This window comes from Vanessa tameamea, chromosome 9, assembly GCF_037043105.1.
Source record: "Vanessa tameamea isolate UH-Manoa-2023 chromosome 9, ilVanTame1 primary haplotype, whole genome shotgun sequence".
NCBI classification, from domain to species: domain Eukaryota; kingdom Metazoa; phylum Arthropoda; class Insecta; order Lepidoptera; family Nymphalidae; genus Vanessa; species Vanessa tameamea.
The window spans coordinates 10666089-10685227 of NC_087317.1; the positions used below are offsets into that span (position 1 = coordinate 10666089).

Consider the following 19139-nt stretch of genomic DNA (forward strand, 5'->3'; position numbering starts at 1 on the left):
TCAAGGTTCTTATGGGAAAGCCTCGTCAATTATATATGGATTACAAAACCTTAAACAGTGAGGCAGCTTTACATTATCCGCATAATTATGCGTAAACACGCTGCTCTGCTGCCCCCAGAAACTAGTAGTTCCGTCCCAAGGAGAAGATCAATCCCCGCTTGTGAAAAACTCCACGTTAATATAGCCTTCGCACAGCGTCATTTTCCATTCTTGAGCTCTCTACTGTACAACAAATTGCACACAAAACTTAACATACACACATTAAACAAGCATCAATGCAAACACAACACCAAAGAATATCTTATGTCGCTAGACTATCACGAAACAGAAAATCTTATTAAATCAACATATAAATGACAACCCGAGTAACAAATCTACCAATTTCGCAATTTTTCCCAGACACATATATGAATAACCATCAGAATCATAATTATCAGGTACAAATACCACTCCGAACCATTCAATACATACACAACACCTTACTCACCCACCCACACAACCTCACCAACACATTTCTCCACAACCACACTCACTGCATACATACCTTATCAGACATGAGTAGACTTACTTCTTACTTCCTACTTCTTACATAATTACCATACATTACACTTTCAAACACACCGTTGTCAAAAATTATTTATCTGCTATTACCGTAAGAAATGTGTATTCTACTTTTAAAACATCATCGATTTAATTAGTTGTAGTGGACGGATGAATGTCCCCATAACACAGGATTTTCCTAGCATGGGGGTCATTAATCTATTATTTGTTTAATATTTTTTCTAAGTACTCTGTATGTGTCATGAATGTTCTGTACTACTGTTATTGGCAAATAAATATATTATTATTATTATATAAACATGTCCATCGCTGGTCGCATTAGGTTAGATTTCCATAAGAATGGGCACCACGGCCGAAATCGGTCAGCTTAGTTCCTATTAATTACTGATCAATTAACCGCAATTTTAAATCATGACACAAATTAAAATAAATATGACATGATTAAAATCCTAATAAATACCTGATATCAATAAAATCGACATGGATTTGGACTAGAAATAAAGCTTCAAACAGCTCACGATTCTTTAAAAATGTATAATATTATTATGATTTAAAAGAATCAAAAACAATGACAACATTCAATTAAAAATTGCTCAAATGTTATATTTCAACAATAATTGGTGTTATATAGTCTTTGCCACTTCCAACACTGCTTACCTATACATTGGTTCGTTAATTTGTTTGTATTAAACACACATGTTATGTATTAAAATTTTAATGTAACTTGTACGTACTCGCAATTAGTGAACGTTTTATTTATTGCGTTTTCTCATGAAATACTTAATGAGAAATAAAGATTTCTAACCAGACAAGTTTTTTTTTGTTTTGACTTGTTGTGGTGCACAACATAGCTGAGCTTTGGCAAATCGTATGTAAATCATCTTCTACCATTGGAATACACTACTTAAAAAACCCGAATCGGTGCTATTAACAGTATCTATATTTATATGTTTAATAAGTAATTTTTCGACGTCTATTTAGTTATGTAACGTTAATTTTTTTCGGGAACAGTTGAGTTGTATAGTTATAAAAATAAGTAACAAAAATAAAATAACGAAATATAAATACATTAAAATAATAATTAATTTCCTTCTAACATTAAGATGTGACATGACGCGAGTTAACGCCTCAGTGCAATTTACACTGAAGTTAGAGAGTTATTAAAATTATATTTCCAAGTATTTATCCTCCATAAAGTTACCAACTAGGCTTACCGGGAATACAAACGTTCGGAATTTTATAATTGCAGTGCTATAATATCGATACTTTTGCAGATTTTCCAACGACAATTCAGTTTAGAGAATTGTAGGGAATATTTTAAATCTACTTATTGGTACTAAGCTTGTTGTTTAAATAATAGCATCAAGAAACAATAAAGATTTAGACATTATATGTATGAACTATTATTCGTAATAACTGTTTTTTATAAAAAAAATACACTACTTATCCACCCTTTAAATATATACATACTTATATATTAATTTGTATAAGAAATAAATAAATGCGATTCAAAACTAGCAACCTAACAATTTAAATTATTTCTTCATCACAATCAATTAATGTGATTTGATTTCTTGGTAAACGTGAAACAAACTAGGTACTAAGCAACTACACAATAATTAAATATCCGTGCAAGTAATTAGCATAATTCTCATAAAATACTATACACAAAAACGGCAGTCGTTTTGCTAGAATACCGATACCGAAATGGTAAAAAATGTGTTGCTTAACCTCGTTACCGGCTCTTGCAAAAACTTTGAAATAAAAAAGGATTAATTACACGATGTAAAATTTACACGCAATGTTCTAAAAAATCCCGATCGGGTTCGTTAATGTGATATGATGTCGGATTACACGGAATATACAATTTAACGTAACAACGTCTACTATATCCGCTACACTTTATTAGGTTAGACATGCACCCACCGAGGTATTTTAAAACATGTCGCTATAAACTTATGCATCCGTTACGATTTTATTCGTCAATAACGAGTTTATTCTAATCGCTATCTATTTCCTTTGGTTAATTAAACGAACGACTAATGTAGTTTTGTTGATGAAACATTTTAGAAACTCGTCAGAAGTATCCACTAGCTGTTACTTTGTAGAAAGTTACATGACATGATACTTCTAATGGAAGTTACTATACTAGTTTTCAGAATGTTGCTTTTTTATTTTGTTGTATAAACTTTTTAACAGAATTGATTAATTTTCATAAAAAATGATAGATTGAAAAATTTTAATATTCCTAGTACATAATATTCTACTTTGTAAAGGAAATAAAAATTGTAAACAATATTTACAGTAGGGAAATAATCCTTTGCCGTCCTATAATGAGGCTCATCTAGGTATGATCTTTTTAATTTCTAAGAAATAATACATGACATAAACATATTATTCCATTACATCTAATTGCAAATATTTTATAAGAAATTACAATACGATTACCTGATACAGAGGGAGGCAAGTATGAGATCATATTACTAGCTAGAATATATCACATTTAATTGCTGGAAAATGACTAACAGAGAAACATTTGTAAAATCCTAAATTATTTTACCGCCAAGTAAAACGTGTATTATATAAGTAGGTACTTGTATGTCAGTACCTATCAATAACTCTTTCGGTCGCTCTTATGGTGATGATACACTCTTATTGTAATATTACACTACACTACACTTACGTACTCGTATTTACAGCTTACATAACTATGATCATGTATATCGATAACGTATACAATATATTGAATATATATAAGGGGAATAGTTTTCAGGGCGGGATCTACCATATGGATTTTTGGGCTTCAGTCCAGGGCCCCGTGGATTCAAGGGGGCTCCAGCAAAGTCAAGTCAAAGTCAAAAATAGACGATAATGCGAAATAATCCATAACTTTATTAAATTAAACAGGTCGTATGGTTTCAAGTCTACGTTCAGATATGTCTTAGGTGGGCCCCTAAGTAGTGTTAGCCCAGGGGCCTCTTATCTTACGGTCCGGCCCTGATAGTTTTTTATATTAATTAAAACTACATAAATACCTATTAAATAGAACTAAAATATATTATATGTATCGACTCGATTGATACCTGGGAATGTTAATTAAACTCGAATGCTATGAAATAGCTCAAATATATTTTCAGATAGTCAGAGGCTTATTTCGCGGTTTTACTGGAAACTACATCCATCAATATTATTTTCAACGGTTTCGATACAAATTTGCGAAACAAAAAATAACCTTGTTATTGTTTTGAATAAACATCTCTCTTGGTTAACACTAGTAAATGGAGTTAGTAGGAAGGTATGTGTTGCCTTGGAATCCATTATACGGTTAAAGAACTTTATGGTTACTCCTATTTAAGTTACAGTAGCACAGTCGCTCCTCCTATCGATTGCTATGCTGATAACTATGTGACTAATCACATGCAGATACAGTGTTATATCATTTTAAATGAAGAGCAATTAAACCATCTTGATCGCTAACAAAATATCTTTTTATATTTAGACTTGGTAAACATAACAATTTTTTGAATTTCACAATCGCTTTAGTGGCTTTTCTGTTCAATTAAGCTATAATCCCCCATATAATTATATCTATAATTATATGATATATATTTTATTATTGTGTGTGTATTATTGGGATGTAGTTATGTGTAGTTATTGTCTCATCTCTCTATCAATATCGGCACTTACCTGTTGTCGTTCTAAGCTTCGATCACCAAAGGTTGTCTCTGAGAGAACGCTATAAGCGATAAGACCTCCTTTTGCGCACCAAATATTTTTGTATTCTCTTATGTACTCATGTGTTGTGCAATAAAGTATTTAAATAAATAAATCCCCCACCTACAAGTATCTTAAAAAGCAGTTTACGATCCTCAGTACGACTCACATACAGCTCTTTCGATCCCATGAGAGTCTTACCCTTTACATTCCTTACTATTCCTCATCCTTCCCCACTAAGTTAAAACAGTTGACCTGGCAGACGGGCTACAAACTAGTCCTGGACGAACTATGACACATTCCTTTGCATCCTCGATGCGTCCCCAACCTTTTAAACTAAGATTTTTTTTCCTTGAGACTGTAGTTACACACCCTTCAAAAATACTAAATATTGCTGTATCATATTTGTCAACGCGTATAGAGTTTTAATAATGGCATTCTATTAAAGAATTATTTATACCCATTTATACCAATTCGTAGAATATCTAATAAAGTAAAGAATATTGTGACTAATATTTTTATATGAAGAAGGTATTCTTTATATGTCTACCAGTCAGTCTTAAATGCTGCCAGCTGAAACATACCTGTCGAATATGATTTTATTAAAAAATAATAATTTTAAATTTCGAACAGTCAACGTTTTGGAAGATGAATATGTTTAGTTTATTATATTTTTTTACATAAAATGCACAAGTCATAAAAAAATATTATACAATAATAAATTCTAGTGAACTGTGTCAAAAAAATTACAAAACTTTTTAAATAAATTTACAACAACATATACAAAGTACAAAATGGCTTGTTGTAGTCCATTTGGCTCTTGCTTTCCTAGTTGTGGCCCTTGTGGCCCGTGTGGTTCTTGTGGCCCATGTGGCCCTTGTGGGCCTTGCGGCCCATGTGGTTCATGTGGCCCGTGTGGTTCATGTGGCCCATGCGGTGCTTGTGGCCCGTGCCGTCCCCCCTGCGCGTCTCCGTGTTCTCCATGCCCAGGATTCTGCAAACCATGCTGTGGCCCAAATTTTTGCGGTGGTTGCGGCCCATGTCCGAAACCTTGCGGTGGTTGCTCTCCTTGTGGACCATGCTCGCCATGCGGGCCTTGCTCTCCGTGTGGACCATGTGGACCTGGTCCGTGTGGACCTGGTCCATGTGGACCTGGTCCGTGTGGACCGTGCGGCCCTTGTCCTCCCTGTGGACCATGTGGTCCATGCCCTTCGCCTTGCGGTCCGTGCCCTAGTTGCTAAGCAATGTGCATAGTCTTATTTCTCAGGATATAAGTGGTGGGTTGTTCTGTTAAATCTAAGAACGTGAATGTTAATTGTGCATGTTTAATAAAAGAGTTGAAATTATTTTCTATCTTATTTACACACCATTGGCATTATTAAAACACATACATATTATACATTTGTAATATACTAAACATATATTCATGATTGCAGTTACAACCGTTAGTTTTTAGTTTTATTTCTTACAGAAATTTAGATTACTTAGTGCTCACAAGATCTAAAATAATTTTCGTATAAATGTCTTGCATCATTTTTTATACAACTCTCACTGGATCTGACGTAGAATCAGCAAGGATACCCCCTAAAACCTCAACGCAATCGAACCTATAAAAATATTCTAATATCTTAATTTCAAACACATTCCTTTGTCTTAAGTAAACTACTGTGTTCTAAGATATAGTATCACTTGACATATTTTCCAAATAAGAAAACCAAAATGGTTCAATGGAATACGTCCGGAACAAAGTCGAAAGCGCTGTGTCAATTGAAGACCTCGTATTGGCACAATCAGACCATATTCCATATTCCAGTTTGAACTGTTCTGACCACCTTAGTAAGCGACCGCTCAATATATTCCCTTCAAACTATGATTAGCCAGATGTAATAAATGCCAATTCATATGGCAAGCCATCCAGTAAATGACACTCATCCTGCACCTTGTAGTTATCCCTGTTCACTGTTATATTTTGAGTTAAACTTAGTATAAATTTTAACACAATCATTCAGTTGTAATTTTGCTCTAGTTCCATTTTAAATGTGTAAACTATAGTTTTAGTACTGAAAATAATCTAATAAATAGTTCGACAGAGCTCTCTTGAGTTCCAAGACCGATTGTAGTTTCATAGAAACTATTAAATGGAGTAAATAAGAGAATCATCCGCATACTGTAATACAGAAACTTACTATTACTGTATTCATAATTTGTCGAAGAAAGCCAGGTATATAAAATGTACATGAGTACACAAATGGTTAAAGGATTGACCCTTCATACTTAAAAATACCATAAAGCCTTTACATTATATTCATTTATTACATTTTATTCTGTTAAATGACTACAAGATTCTATCAAACCCAACATTTATTTGAATACGTTTATGATGGGTAACGTAGTCTTCGCCTGCAGTAGAATCATCAGACGAAGCGGTCACATTGAGAAAGATAAATTTATTATTTCAAAATCTTGCAAAATGTTGCGCAGTGTAATGCTCATTTCATTTCAATTTCGTCAAGCATTCGCAAGACCATTACATTTAATGAAAATGAAAACGCCTGTATCCACTTTTAGAACAAAGGATAAAATTTAACTTTAGATTACAGTTGTTGTTTCACTATTGCAGTCTATTATAATATTAAAAGGGGAAATTAGTATTGATATTTCCGAATTGACACAAAAAAATATTTAAAATTTAAAAAACCCCCTAATATTTGTGAAACTATTTTGGTTACAAGGTATATAATTTGTCGAGAAAATCATCAAAGAGAATGGAATCACTGCGTTTTAAAATTGTTAATAAAATTTTGTAAATCATTGATAGAGGAGTTGCAGAATATGCTAACAAAACATTTTAATTTTATATGCTTACGATGATTCTAGTCCACAACACCTGAACATGTCTTAATGATACAAACAAAAATCTATCATAGAAATTTTAAGTTAATAAAATAATAATATGGTACCATAATTATGGTAGGCACATTAAAAAATCAGTAATTATATACAAAATTATTTTAATTTACAAAGCAAATGACCAACAATTCAGTAAATATTTGTTAACAGCAATTAGGCCTAAAGCGCCAACTATATGTTCCGAATGGTCTCCCACAGGGTCCAACGCACACTCCGTAGCAAGGTCCACAAAATGGAGCCGGGTAAGAGCCCCCAGCAACTTGTCCGAAGCACGGCACACCACAAGAGCAAGGCATTGTATAAAAAAACAATTAAATAAATAAACTTCAGAAATAAATACTTAAAATTTTCCGTTCAAAATATGTTTGAAATTTTCTAATTTTTTCGTCAAATAATTTTAATCATTATAAAAACAAGACTTATAATTTGACTTGAGGTGACAGAATATAAAATTAATGAAATAGCAATGACGTTTACATATTATTCTGTTTTAAATAGACATTAAAACTTTTTGGAATAAAATATAAATGTTCTGCTGTAAAAAATAATAAATGTCAGTAGGTATAACCAAAAATACTTTAAGCAACAGGAAAACGAGGAAAATAACTTTTTTCTCAAAAACATTTTTTAAAACAAAAGAGTAAGACTTATTATACCACTTTATAATTTATTTAATAGTATGGCATCTGTTAGCAAAACGAGAAATTAATTTCCAGAATTATTCAAGTATGCCAGTAAGAAATTGTTGTCTCGGCTGCCAAGGTCCAATGCCAGGGCCGTGTGGGCCTCATGCATCACGTATGGATTCAGGTACAGCAGCCTGTTGTGTGCATGCAATTGGTGCAAACTGCAGGGGTCCGTGCGGAGAACTTGGCTGCATTCATGGGTTCGTAAACTTCATACAGAATCCTTGTAAGCGCTGCTTATTGGCAAATAAATTTACACAAATTCACATTATCTGATTGTCATAAGATTCTTTATTAAAGGAGGCCGTGAACTCCCCGGTGCGTGTATGTTGTGATGTCCGACTAAATTCTTTGTTCATAATAATAAAATCGATTTACTTGCTTAATAACTGCTAACTACATATGCTTTTCAGAGCCCGTGGTGGAGTAGCTGGCTCCTATTACAGTTGCGGACACGGTTGTATAGGAGGTTGTATCAGTGGTCTCTGCCGCTCTTGCTGTGGTCCGGCTTGTTCCTAAATTTAGCGAACCAATTGTATTCTAATATTGTATACGTCATTTAATAAACTCAAAGTTCAAAACAATATTTCAAAAATATTTTGAATATTTTGATCTTGCTGTGGTCTCCTAATATTGTACATACACGTCTTTTTATACTCTCAATGCTCAAGAATATTTTACTGTACTCAGATTTCCGCATTAAAAACGTCACATAAATTATCTTCTGTTTCCTTATTTCGTTGATTAGTTTACAAATAAGTAACAGTAAAAAAGAAAAACTTTATTGCAAACTTGCAAGTTCTATCTAGATATATTTTATATTTACATAAAAAAAAAATAAAGATCAATACATTTTCTAATATTATATTTAATCCTAAAATAATAAAAGTATAATAACAATTATTACCAAGTTACATTGATGTTATAATAAAAATGAATAATATAGGTACCATGTTTATGAAAAGTAAAAATAATGTATCCTAGCCTCACTCCAAAATTTAATACAGAAGAAATTTACAATTTACATAGGAATTGTAATTTTCTTCATTCATTCATTTATAATAGCTTGGTAGTATGGCTCTATGCACCACACATCACGTATTCTATCACTAAGCAATATTCAGTGCATTGTATTCCGGTTTGAAGGATGAACCAATTAAAATCATATAATAGAATAACTTTTATAATACACTCCAAAATAATTATTAATAGACAAACCAATAACTCGTACATAAAATGAAACAGTTTCAAAGGGGGACAATAATAAGACTATTTATTTTAAATAAATTCAGTAGAGGTTTACATATTCTCGACTTATAATTGACACACGATAATAAAATGGTTAAGTACCTACATACATACAAAAACTTTTGTAAAATTTGAACCGACAAACAATGTAAAAAGTTGAAACTAAGAACACTGACCATGATGGCCGTGCTCTTGTTCCACAAAATCAGCCAACTTTTCAGCGATCATTATCACAACCGCGTTCGGATTACCGCTAGTGTGTGATGGCATAACACTCGCATCAGCCACACGCAATCGATTTACATTTAAAACACGTAGCCTACTATCGACTACGGACCCCAAGGATGCGGTGCCAATGAAGTGTAGCGATGTCGTCGCCATTGTTTGTACATAACACCTCCAATACTCTCTACTACCAAACGTCCAATCTGTGCATTCAGGTAATTTTAAATCAATAATTTCAGATTGGACACTCTTGAAATAAGTCGTGTTTACAACTTTAACAAAATCTTCAACGTAGCTGGTGTAATCTTCCAAGTCTCTTTTATCGGAAAATATACCAGTAAAAACATTTGGTGGATCCAATGGATTTGATGAACGAAGTGTTATTTGGCCTCTTGATTTGGGATGTAATAAAATCAATGCGGTTTCCATTGTGTTTCTACCTTTACTTGCTTCATACAAATTTTGACAAATATTATCTTTATATTTAAAATTAAAGGTGCACGATAGAGGAGGACCTTCGGGGTCATTTGGTACAATTGTATTAACGGTCTGATATTCGGCGCATGATTTCGTTTTATTAAGTTTCACATACCCAGTTACAACTGGAAATGGAATTTGATATGATTTAATTGGGTTGGCAGGCAATTCACTTTTTTCCATTTTAAACGATAGTTGAAGTAACCAATGGTCTTGATAGTTGAGGCCAACAGGCAATGCACTCCTTACTTTTATATTTTGCGATTCTAGGTGTTCTCTTGGACCAATGCCTGACAACATGAGTAATTTAGGAGTATTAATAGAGCCAGATGATACAATAACTTCACGTTTAGCTTTAAGCGTTATACTTTTATTATCATGTGTAAGGGCTTTTACGCCGATAGCATTATTGTTTTCATCGAATAAAATTTGAGTAACTACAGTACGCTTTAACAAATAAAGATTATTCCTATGTTTATTTGCTCCTAGATTTGTATAAGCAGTTGTCTGTCGTATTCCTTCAGCTATAGTATTAAGTGGCAATGTATATCCCAGACTTTGTTTCCCATTGACGTCAAAAACTATATCATAACCTAGTTCTTCGAACGCCTGTAAATATTTTTTCGTTTCTGGCCTGTTTTCCCTAGTTATACCTAAAAAACCTTTCGTACCATGGTACAATCTGTAGGGGGACTGTAAAATTTCCTTGCTAACCATTCTTTCGCTTTTTATAAAGTATGGTAAGTTATTATCATAAGCCCAATTACTATCGTTGCTCAGTCTAGCCCAGGGATAGTAATCTCCAGGACAACCGCGCACGTACATCATATAATTAATACTACTGCCTCCACCCAAGACACGTGCACATACTAGATTAAATTCTTTAGTTTTTCGACCATTACCCGCATTTGGCTCAATAACTGAAGTTATATTCCAATCATACTGCGAATTTGAGAGATATGGATATAGCACCGGTACCTGTAAATAGATAGAAGTTTGCCTAAAAAACTACGTAACTTAGTAACACTTCAATAAATGATTGTTGTCCAGATATCGTTACCGAGATAAACAGATATGAATAGTGATGACCATAGTACACATTTTAAGTTTACACACACAAACGCAGAAGAAAACGTCATTCAAAAGTAGAGAACCAGATGCAGGCTATATGGCAGCAGCTAAGTTATTATAATTTGCCTGCCATTCTCAACGGTAACGCCAACTACGCACAAGATATCTAAGAGTCCACGTCCATTACTTACGAAAGAGCTTTACTGCCATAGATAATTTTATCATAAAGTACATACATACATATATCTGTGATAAGCCGCTTAGACTAGGTATTATTTTTATTCAATTTAAAGCACTATTTTTGAGTGAACTGTGTAACAGAAAGATCGGAAATCTTGCCCTATTTGATTTTGATGCTATAGTTTTCCGTCAATGGTATCAACCCATTTTCCGATAATTTATAATGTTATTGTTGCATTTGACATCTCACCTTACTTAGGTTACACGTCATGTACAACTATTGTACGACTCGCACATTTTTTTTTATTTAAAGGCTTTGTTATAATTATTAAGAAATGTACTTGATATCGAACGTAAAATAACACAATTCATTATTTTTTTTATAATGACACCTTCTTTCTGGTTGAGTTAATGGCTAATTATAAAATTGCAGAGATTACAAAATTATCAGCATCAGCTTGGAGTGTAGAAGTTGGCGTGTAATCATTCTTGTACCTCCGGAAAAAAAGTCCTGCACTCTTTCCGATTGTATCGAATTACCATCTTATTATTATCGAACGTACACAACGTATTTAGATTCATAAAATCTACAAAGGTGACATTCCGATCACTTAAGAAAGACCCCTGCGATCAAAATTAAAAAGACATCTTATTCTGCATGATAATTGTTGTCGCAGATTTTCTATTAGTAAAAAAAAATGCCAAACAGTTTAAAGGAAAAGAATATATATTATATGGTGATTCTTCTAGTATTAAAAATAATTTTGTAAAGAATATCTTACTAGTGATTCCATAGGTGGATCACCACCTGCCTCTATCACCAACACCTTGAACTGAGAACACTCAGATAGCCTATCGGCTATCACGCTCCCTGCCGATCCTCCTCCAACTATTATGAAGTCGTATTCTTCAAAATCTGTCGAAAATAAAAAGAACAGTACCTGTTAAGAATTATGTTTGGATATCAAATGGCAGTTCTTTTATCTGACTTACGTACGACTCTTGGCCACTTAATGACGATGTTTTCTTTTTCCGTAATGAGATGTATTCTTTACAAAAATTAAGCATGTTGAATATGAATGATACTTACCTGAATTTGAACCTTTGCAACGCAGGAATTCTTTAAAATGGCATACATTTTGCAAGATACGTTTTATAAAATGAAGAAATCGATAAAAGATGTTGTAAATACAAACCATGTGTCTGATTTGTCCTTTAACTATATATATACGAGGCGATTTTTTAATTTAAAATATATTGGCAGACAGTAGACCCTCAAATCGGCTACCTGATAGTAAACATTGTCCATAGACTTTGTCAATGTAAAAATATAAACCAATCCTCACATAGTCAATGCTTCACCTTTGGAACTAAGATGTTATGCCCTTATGCCCGTAATTTCACTGGCGCACCCTGCAAGCCGATTCATTACTTGGTTGGTATTACACGGAATTTCGTAGGTTGATCGTAGTTTTAATGAAGTTTTCATTTAGATTAGTAGGAGGCCTTTGTGTAAGCACTATCTACAAAGCCGCAGTACTAACTACAAATACATTACAATAATTGTGTTTAAAATTAACGTTGCGTTCGACGACCTTGGTATGACAGACGCAGATCTTTATAAAATTGTTATGCGTTTTCATGAACATTATTAATTTAATAATATGTATAACCTTTGACGGTGGCCTGCCTGGGGAAGAGGTAGGCGGTGAGCATGAGAGTCCCGATAACGCTCAGAGCCTGTTGTATACGTATAGCATTTTCAAAAACAACCGCAGAATCCATTTCTGAAATAAAAACAAAATATCAAATTCACATTTCTGGTTACCTTGACCTAGAAAGTCATTTGAGCGTCTGCGTATTTGAAAATATTCTTGGGGTATTCCCTTTTTTCCATCAAGCGATAACTTCCATGTCAAACCATTAAAACTACCACATTTCTGACCATAAATTTTCATTTATTATGTTACTCATCAGCTTCTTTCATTAATTATTTGAATCTTTCTCGGTATTTTTAAATATGGACAAAAATATAGTCTATATATAATTAAAAAATATGGTTAATTGTTAAGGTTTCGTACATGCCATAAAAATATTCATTTGTACAATTCACTTGTCGCGACGAAATAAAAAAAAAAAAAATTATGTAATTTGTACGGGCAAATAGCCCACATTAGATATAGACATCGGCGCTGTAACAAATATTAACCATTCCTTTCATCTCCAAAGCGCCACCAACCTTGGAGCTAAGCTTATTATGCCCGTAATTTCACTCTTCAAACTGGAACACCACTATAAAAAGTACATACTTATTATTGTTTGACCGTAGAATATTTGATGAGTGAGTAACTGCCCAAACGGTCTTGCACAAAGGCCTACCATCAAGTAATAATTAACAAAAATGAAACACGTTCTAGTTGCATGTCTTACCTCTGGAACTACTGAATCTTGGAGGAAAACGATAATAGTAATTCCTGTAATTTCTACTTGAACCATTCAAATCGAATAATTCATAAAAATGGATTTCAGCAAGAAACAACAAGATCGGTAACGTTTTTTGTGCATGTAAATATGAAAGTAACTCTGTCTGTTTGTTTGTTACTCAGCTTATGTTACATAGCTAAACCACTGAATCGAATTTGGCGAAATTTGGTATGAAGCAAGGTTGAAACTTAAGGCCTAAAACTAGTGTCCGACCGAAACTGGTTTTTACGACCGAAACCGAAACCGAAACTTTCTTACAGAAGTCATGTTTAGAGGGAAAATAGAGATCTAAACTAATTATCATTATATAATCAGTCTGTTTTAAGTTTGAATTTTTTTTTTAGTTATGACAAGTGTGCTTGAATCGTTGTCTTAATTTGGGGTAAACAATCACTGTTCTCCACACCAAAGGTTCCTATTAAATTACAAGTAGATTTATCATGGGCGTCCCAAAGCCCTTCCGCCTTTTCGGGAGACGATATTCTAGATGAACAAGATGGCTATCATTTTTCAGAATGTCAGTTTTCACTTATTGTATAACTAACATCGTCCGTGTAAATCCTCAAATGGTTTTCTATTTCTAAGGTGGCACTGTCAACTTCGTCAGAATTCAGATATGTGCTTCTAAATCTTGGATCCAGTAATGTTGAGGTTATTAGAACAGGATGTCCTTTGACGTATGCAAATCGTCGATTCATTGATTCATGCAACCGTGTTTTCATGTTTTTCATTATTTCGCTTTAATTTTCGTCTCTAGTTTGCAACTTCCAATTTAATAGTGATATCAAAGGAATTGCAAGGAAAATGCATGCGTTATCATATGACAGATCAAGTATAGCTTCATAAAAAACCTTTAGTACCTCAGTAAGATTCTTTATAATATCCCAGTCCCAACTCACAACAAACAAAGCGCATTGCGAACACATGCAAGTCACGACATGATTAGACAATTACCGCTCCGATCATGACCGAGCACAGCGCGGCAACTCCCGAACGCAGTTTCGGTTTCGGTCGCAGTTTCGGCAAGATTACCGCCGAAACCGAAACTAAACCGAAACCGAAACCGAACTTTCGGTCGGACATTACCTAGGACCGCAAACCGAACTAAAGACAAATAATCAACTTCGACATTTAATTGATGCAATATCTATGGTATTAATTATGAATTGCGTAAAAATGGCGGTTTGAATATTAATGAAATTAATCGCTATCGATAATTTGAAAGTCAAATTAAATTGTGGATAATTTATTGCTATACTATTGTATTGCAAATAAAGATATGTTAATCAAAAACTGGGGGCTCTACTTATTTTTAACGATTACAATACGTATATATATATACGTATTCTATTCCGATACAACTTAAACCAAACCGTAACTGGTCCGTTGTGTTGATAAAATAGGTAAACGGCAGCAATTAAAATTACTCTGATTGCTATGCATATATAAGAGCTTTTAGCAAACTGCTTTTTAATCTTTACTCTTCTTCAACTGGAAAAGGCTATATTAAAATATCACTACATAGTATAAAACAAAGTCGCTTACCGCTGTCTGTCTGTCCCTATGTATGCTTAGAACTACTCAACCGATATTGATGCGATTAATAGATAGAGTGATTCAAGAGGAACGTTTATATGTATAAAACATGCATAATTAGCGTAAATAAGTACAATTTTTTGCGCTTACATTGCAAACGCTGCCTGGACCGTACGAGATAGATCAAAGTAATGTACTACACTTTAAAAGGGTCTACAAAAAAGTTCGCGATGTCTCTTAGGGATAAACATTATATTATTATACAACAATAACCATTTTTTATTCCTAACTTTTTACGAGAAATAATGACTTATTTACGAATAGATTTAAAGCAATACAGCATTCATCCTTATCCAAGGAGTACCTTAAATACATTGTGCATTTAATAGAGATATATGATATGTGCAACATAGCCCTAAACTGACTGAAAAAACTGTGAACATTGTGTATAAAGACATTCTGTAGTATATTTAATATCAGCATTGACTCGTGCAAAGCAGGGGCGGTTTGCTAGTATAAAATAATTGTTAGAAAATATACGATACAAAAAATTAATCGTTTTAATAACTTATACCAGTCAGCTTTATTAGAAGTTAAATAATATTAAAAAACCTGCGACAGGATATGATCTACATCAGTGATTCCCAAAGTGGTCCAGGTGGACCCCCAGGGGTCCACGGGAGACTTGCTGGGGGTCTACGTAGGCTTGAATAAAAAATGGAGGTCCATAAGATGTTAATGGGGGTCCACGAAAATTTATCTGCTTTTGATAGTAAAGAGCAAAAATGTAAGCATAGTTTTTATAAGGGCCTACCTACATTGTTTTAAGTACCTAACTAAGCAGATAATATTTTAATAAGGCAAGCGACTGTAACTTGTCCAAACTTGCGTATTCGATATTACGTACAATTTCGTGTACAGACTTGCAAAGCGCTATCCGCCCAACAATGCTTAATGCTTGTTCAGACATGAACTTCATCACCACTATAAATACATGATGCCAAAGGTACAAACCTTTTTTTTTTTTCGTCATCAATTTGAGAGAATCTCTAACTAACAAATTCATAGATTTTAATTGCTGAAATACTCGTAGGGTTACTAAGGATAGGCTTAAAAGCACCAATATTAAACAAATTTAAATTTAGTTCATATTTTAGTGTTTCTCTCAAACTGTGGTTACAAACACATGCCAATAGGTGGTCCACGAGAAAAATAAGTTTGGGAACTACTGATCTACATCCTTATTAACATCATCTAAATAGTTTTGATTAGAAACTATCCTCTTGTTTGAACGTTATTCATTAGTAACAAACATCGTCAAATAAAATATATTATAATCTTAATATAAATTATAAAAAGCTATTTTTCTAGCCAATATTTGAAATTAATTTTATATAATAATACTTACTATGTGGAAAACAAAGTAGCTAGAACGTCGCAGAGTATCGCTTACAATACACCATGTTACTACACCTTTACGCGGTTACAAATTCAATTATATTATGTAAAATTACAATGATTAGACGTATCAATGTACTTTTTAAATATCAATGTAAAGTTAATTACTTCACATTACATTTGTGTGACCCTGATGCATTAATTTATTTTTAATATATTTTATTATAACGTCCGTCTGTAACTCCAGTGGTTTCGTCTAGGTCTTTTTGGATTAAAAATTAAATTTTAAATCCGAATAATATATCTTTACATAGTATAAAACAAAGTTGCTTTCTCTGTCCCTTTGTACGCTTAAATCTTTGAACTACGCAACGGATTTTGATGCGGTTTTTTTAATAGATAGAGTGATTCGAGAGGAAGGTTTTTGTATATAATACATAGACAATATAGTTAAGTAACACTGATAATTTTAAAAGTTTCTAATGCGATGTCGTAAATTTATACATTTTTTGCGCTTACATTGTAAACGCTGGCTGAACCCTACTAGATAGATCAAAATAATGTACTACAGAATTGTACACCTCAAAAATATCTACAAAAAAGTTCGCGATGGTATGGCGCGTCAAATCAATCAAAAGCGTCAAATCAAAAGGCGCGTCGGAGGCCGCGGTTCTCCCTGTAGCACTTTGAATTTAGCAGCGATCAGACGCGGTTATTATCGGAACTCTCTAGCGATTGAAATAACAATCCATACTTCCATACTAATATTATAAATGCGAAAGTAACTTTGTCTGTCTGTCTGTCTCGCTTTCACGCCAAAACTACTGGAATTTACACAAATAGTCTAGAGCCTGAGAAAGGACATAGGCAACTTTTTATTTGGAAAAAAGTGCAGTAAAGGATTTAAAAGGGGGATGAAAGTTTCTAAGTTGTTGAAAGTATTGTCATGTTTAGAATTTTTAGAACTAGAAGCATATAACTTATATTTTAGACTGTACACTTATAAGATAACATATCATGACACCCACTCAGGAGGGAATTTTGGATATTCTACACCTAAATGGGTGAAATAGAGGTTGAACGTTCGTATGGATTTTTTTAAGTTAGAAACATGAAACTTTATTTTTGGGACACTGATTAAAAAGGAGTAGATACGTATTTAAGCGTTTCTTGATATTCTACCTCTGAGGGGGTGAAATAAGGGATGAAAGTTTTTATGGAAGTCCGTCATTTTTTAAATTAAAAACAAAAACTCTTTTTAGGATACTGATTAAAAATGAGTAGATACGTATTTAAGCGTTTCTGGATATTTTACGCCTAAGGGGGGGTTAACATTCCGTATACAGGTTAGTCTGGAAGTCTGTCATTTTGAAGTTAGAGTGAAGTTAGAAAACAAAAAACTATTTTTGGGATACTGATTAAAAATGAGTTGATTCGCATTTAATTATTATTTCTGGATATTCTACCCTAAGGGCTGAAGTACACACCAATATATACAAAGAGGTATTACGTTAACGTAACATTTTAAGTTAATTTGTAAATATATTCATATTCTACACGGGCAAAGCCGCGGGTAACAGCTAGTTAATTATAAATGAATCAACCGCTTAACATCGATATGATATATTGCTGCAGAGCCATTCTTTAAAACTCGAAACTCACTTGAACGTGATATATTAGAAATTAATGCGACATTGACAACATGAATATAAGGGCTTCACTAAGACTAATTTATTCGTCACTACGAACAAATTAGGCTGCTGATCCGGAGGTCACAAGTGGCTGACAATTGCTGGTCACGATTCAATGTGAAGATTTTCTCATCAATTTGAACATAGCCAACAATTAGATTAATGATTTTTTTCAATAATGATAAATCTTTGTAATTATTTACAAAGATGTAATCTTGCAACATGTGATCACGTTGACGGTACGCTACTCACAAGTCAGTGATGGGCTAGCTAATAGCACAGCTAATAGCTATAATTACTGATGCCACAGATGTTTAGAGCCAGCACCTGTGACCTGAATAGCGCGGTCTAATATTACAGCCTTATTCTCCGTGACGTTATAAATTGGGAATTGAAGGGGTTTATAATGTGGCGAGCGAAGTGGTTAAAAATGGTTACTGCGCAATGGCCTACTAAACCACTAGCACTAAAGCTCTGGACAACTAATGTATATAGTACCGTTCCCTATTATTCACAAGCTACTCGTGAACACAGCGTCGATAGCAACACATTTCCTCGTCGAGGAACCTGAAAAATTTTTTGGGAAATTTTTTTTTAGAGAACGGTTACGACTAACTAGATTGGCCTTGAAAAGAATTCATCTTGACTTGAATTTAATTTGTATTTATGTAAAATAATGACTTTTTTTTAATTAGTTAACAATAAAATAAAAAATGATTTTATATTTTAATCCCTTATTTTAAAATAAAATTTTTACTCTACCAGAGCAACCCCTTCCCCTAATTTAATTCTTGGCTACGGCCATGCCTATAAGGCCTGATGAACCCTAACACACCGGAATACCCTTTAAAAACCTGCGGTGCCCACTCCGTCTCTTAGGAGACATAATGAGATCGCTATTATACCTATTGGCTTATTTTCTAATAATATTTAAAAAGGAAAAAACAATAAGTATTTG

The 19139-nt window shown here is 33.4% G+C and overlaps 1 protein-coding gene and 1 long non-coding RNA gene across 2 annotated transcripts; one reads left to right on the plus strand and one right to left on the minus strand.

Annotated features, from left to right (window-relative positions):
- The first annotated feature begins 7715 nt into the window (after positions 1 to 7715).
- Positions 7716 to 8592, plus strand: LOC135193439 (uncharacterized). The gene is made up of 2 exons (XR_010309233.1): positions 7716 to 8071; positions 8285 to 8592. It is a non-coding gene; the product is annotated as an uncharacterized LOC135193439 (long non-coding RNA).
- Positions 8593 to 9281: 689 nt separating this feature from the next.
- Positions 9282 to 12857, minus strand: LOC113396934 (ecdysone oxidase-like). Its single transcript, XM_064215851.1, has 3 exons — positions 12746 to 12857; positions 11855 to 11988; positions 9282 to 10799 (listed from the first exon to the last, which is right to left on the minus strand). Exons 1-3 carry the CDS (start codon positions 12855 to 12857, stop codon positions 9282 to 9284), a joined length of 1764 nt encoding a protein of 587 aa, XP_064071921.1.
- Between the last annotated feature and the right edge of the window lie 6282 nt (positions 12858 to 19139).

Excerpts from the sequence above, each read along its gene's own strand:
- LOC113396934 (XM_064215851.1), bottom strand. The coding sequence starts at position 12,857 with ATGGATTCTGCGGTTGTTTTTGAAAATGCTATACGTATACAACAGGCT. Across the intron at positions 11,989-12,745 it reads CAGGCAGGCCACCGTCAAAG|ATTTTGAAGAATACGACTTC; the intron begins GTTATACATATT and ends TATTTTCGACAG. Across the intron at positions 10,800-11,854 it reads ATCCACCTATGGAATCACTA|GTACCGGTGCTATATCCATA; the intron begins GTAAGATATTCT and ends ATCTATTTACAG.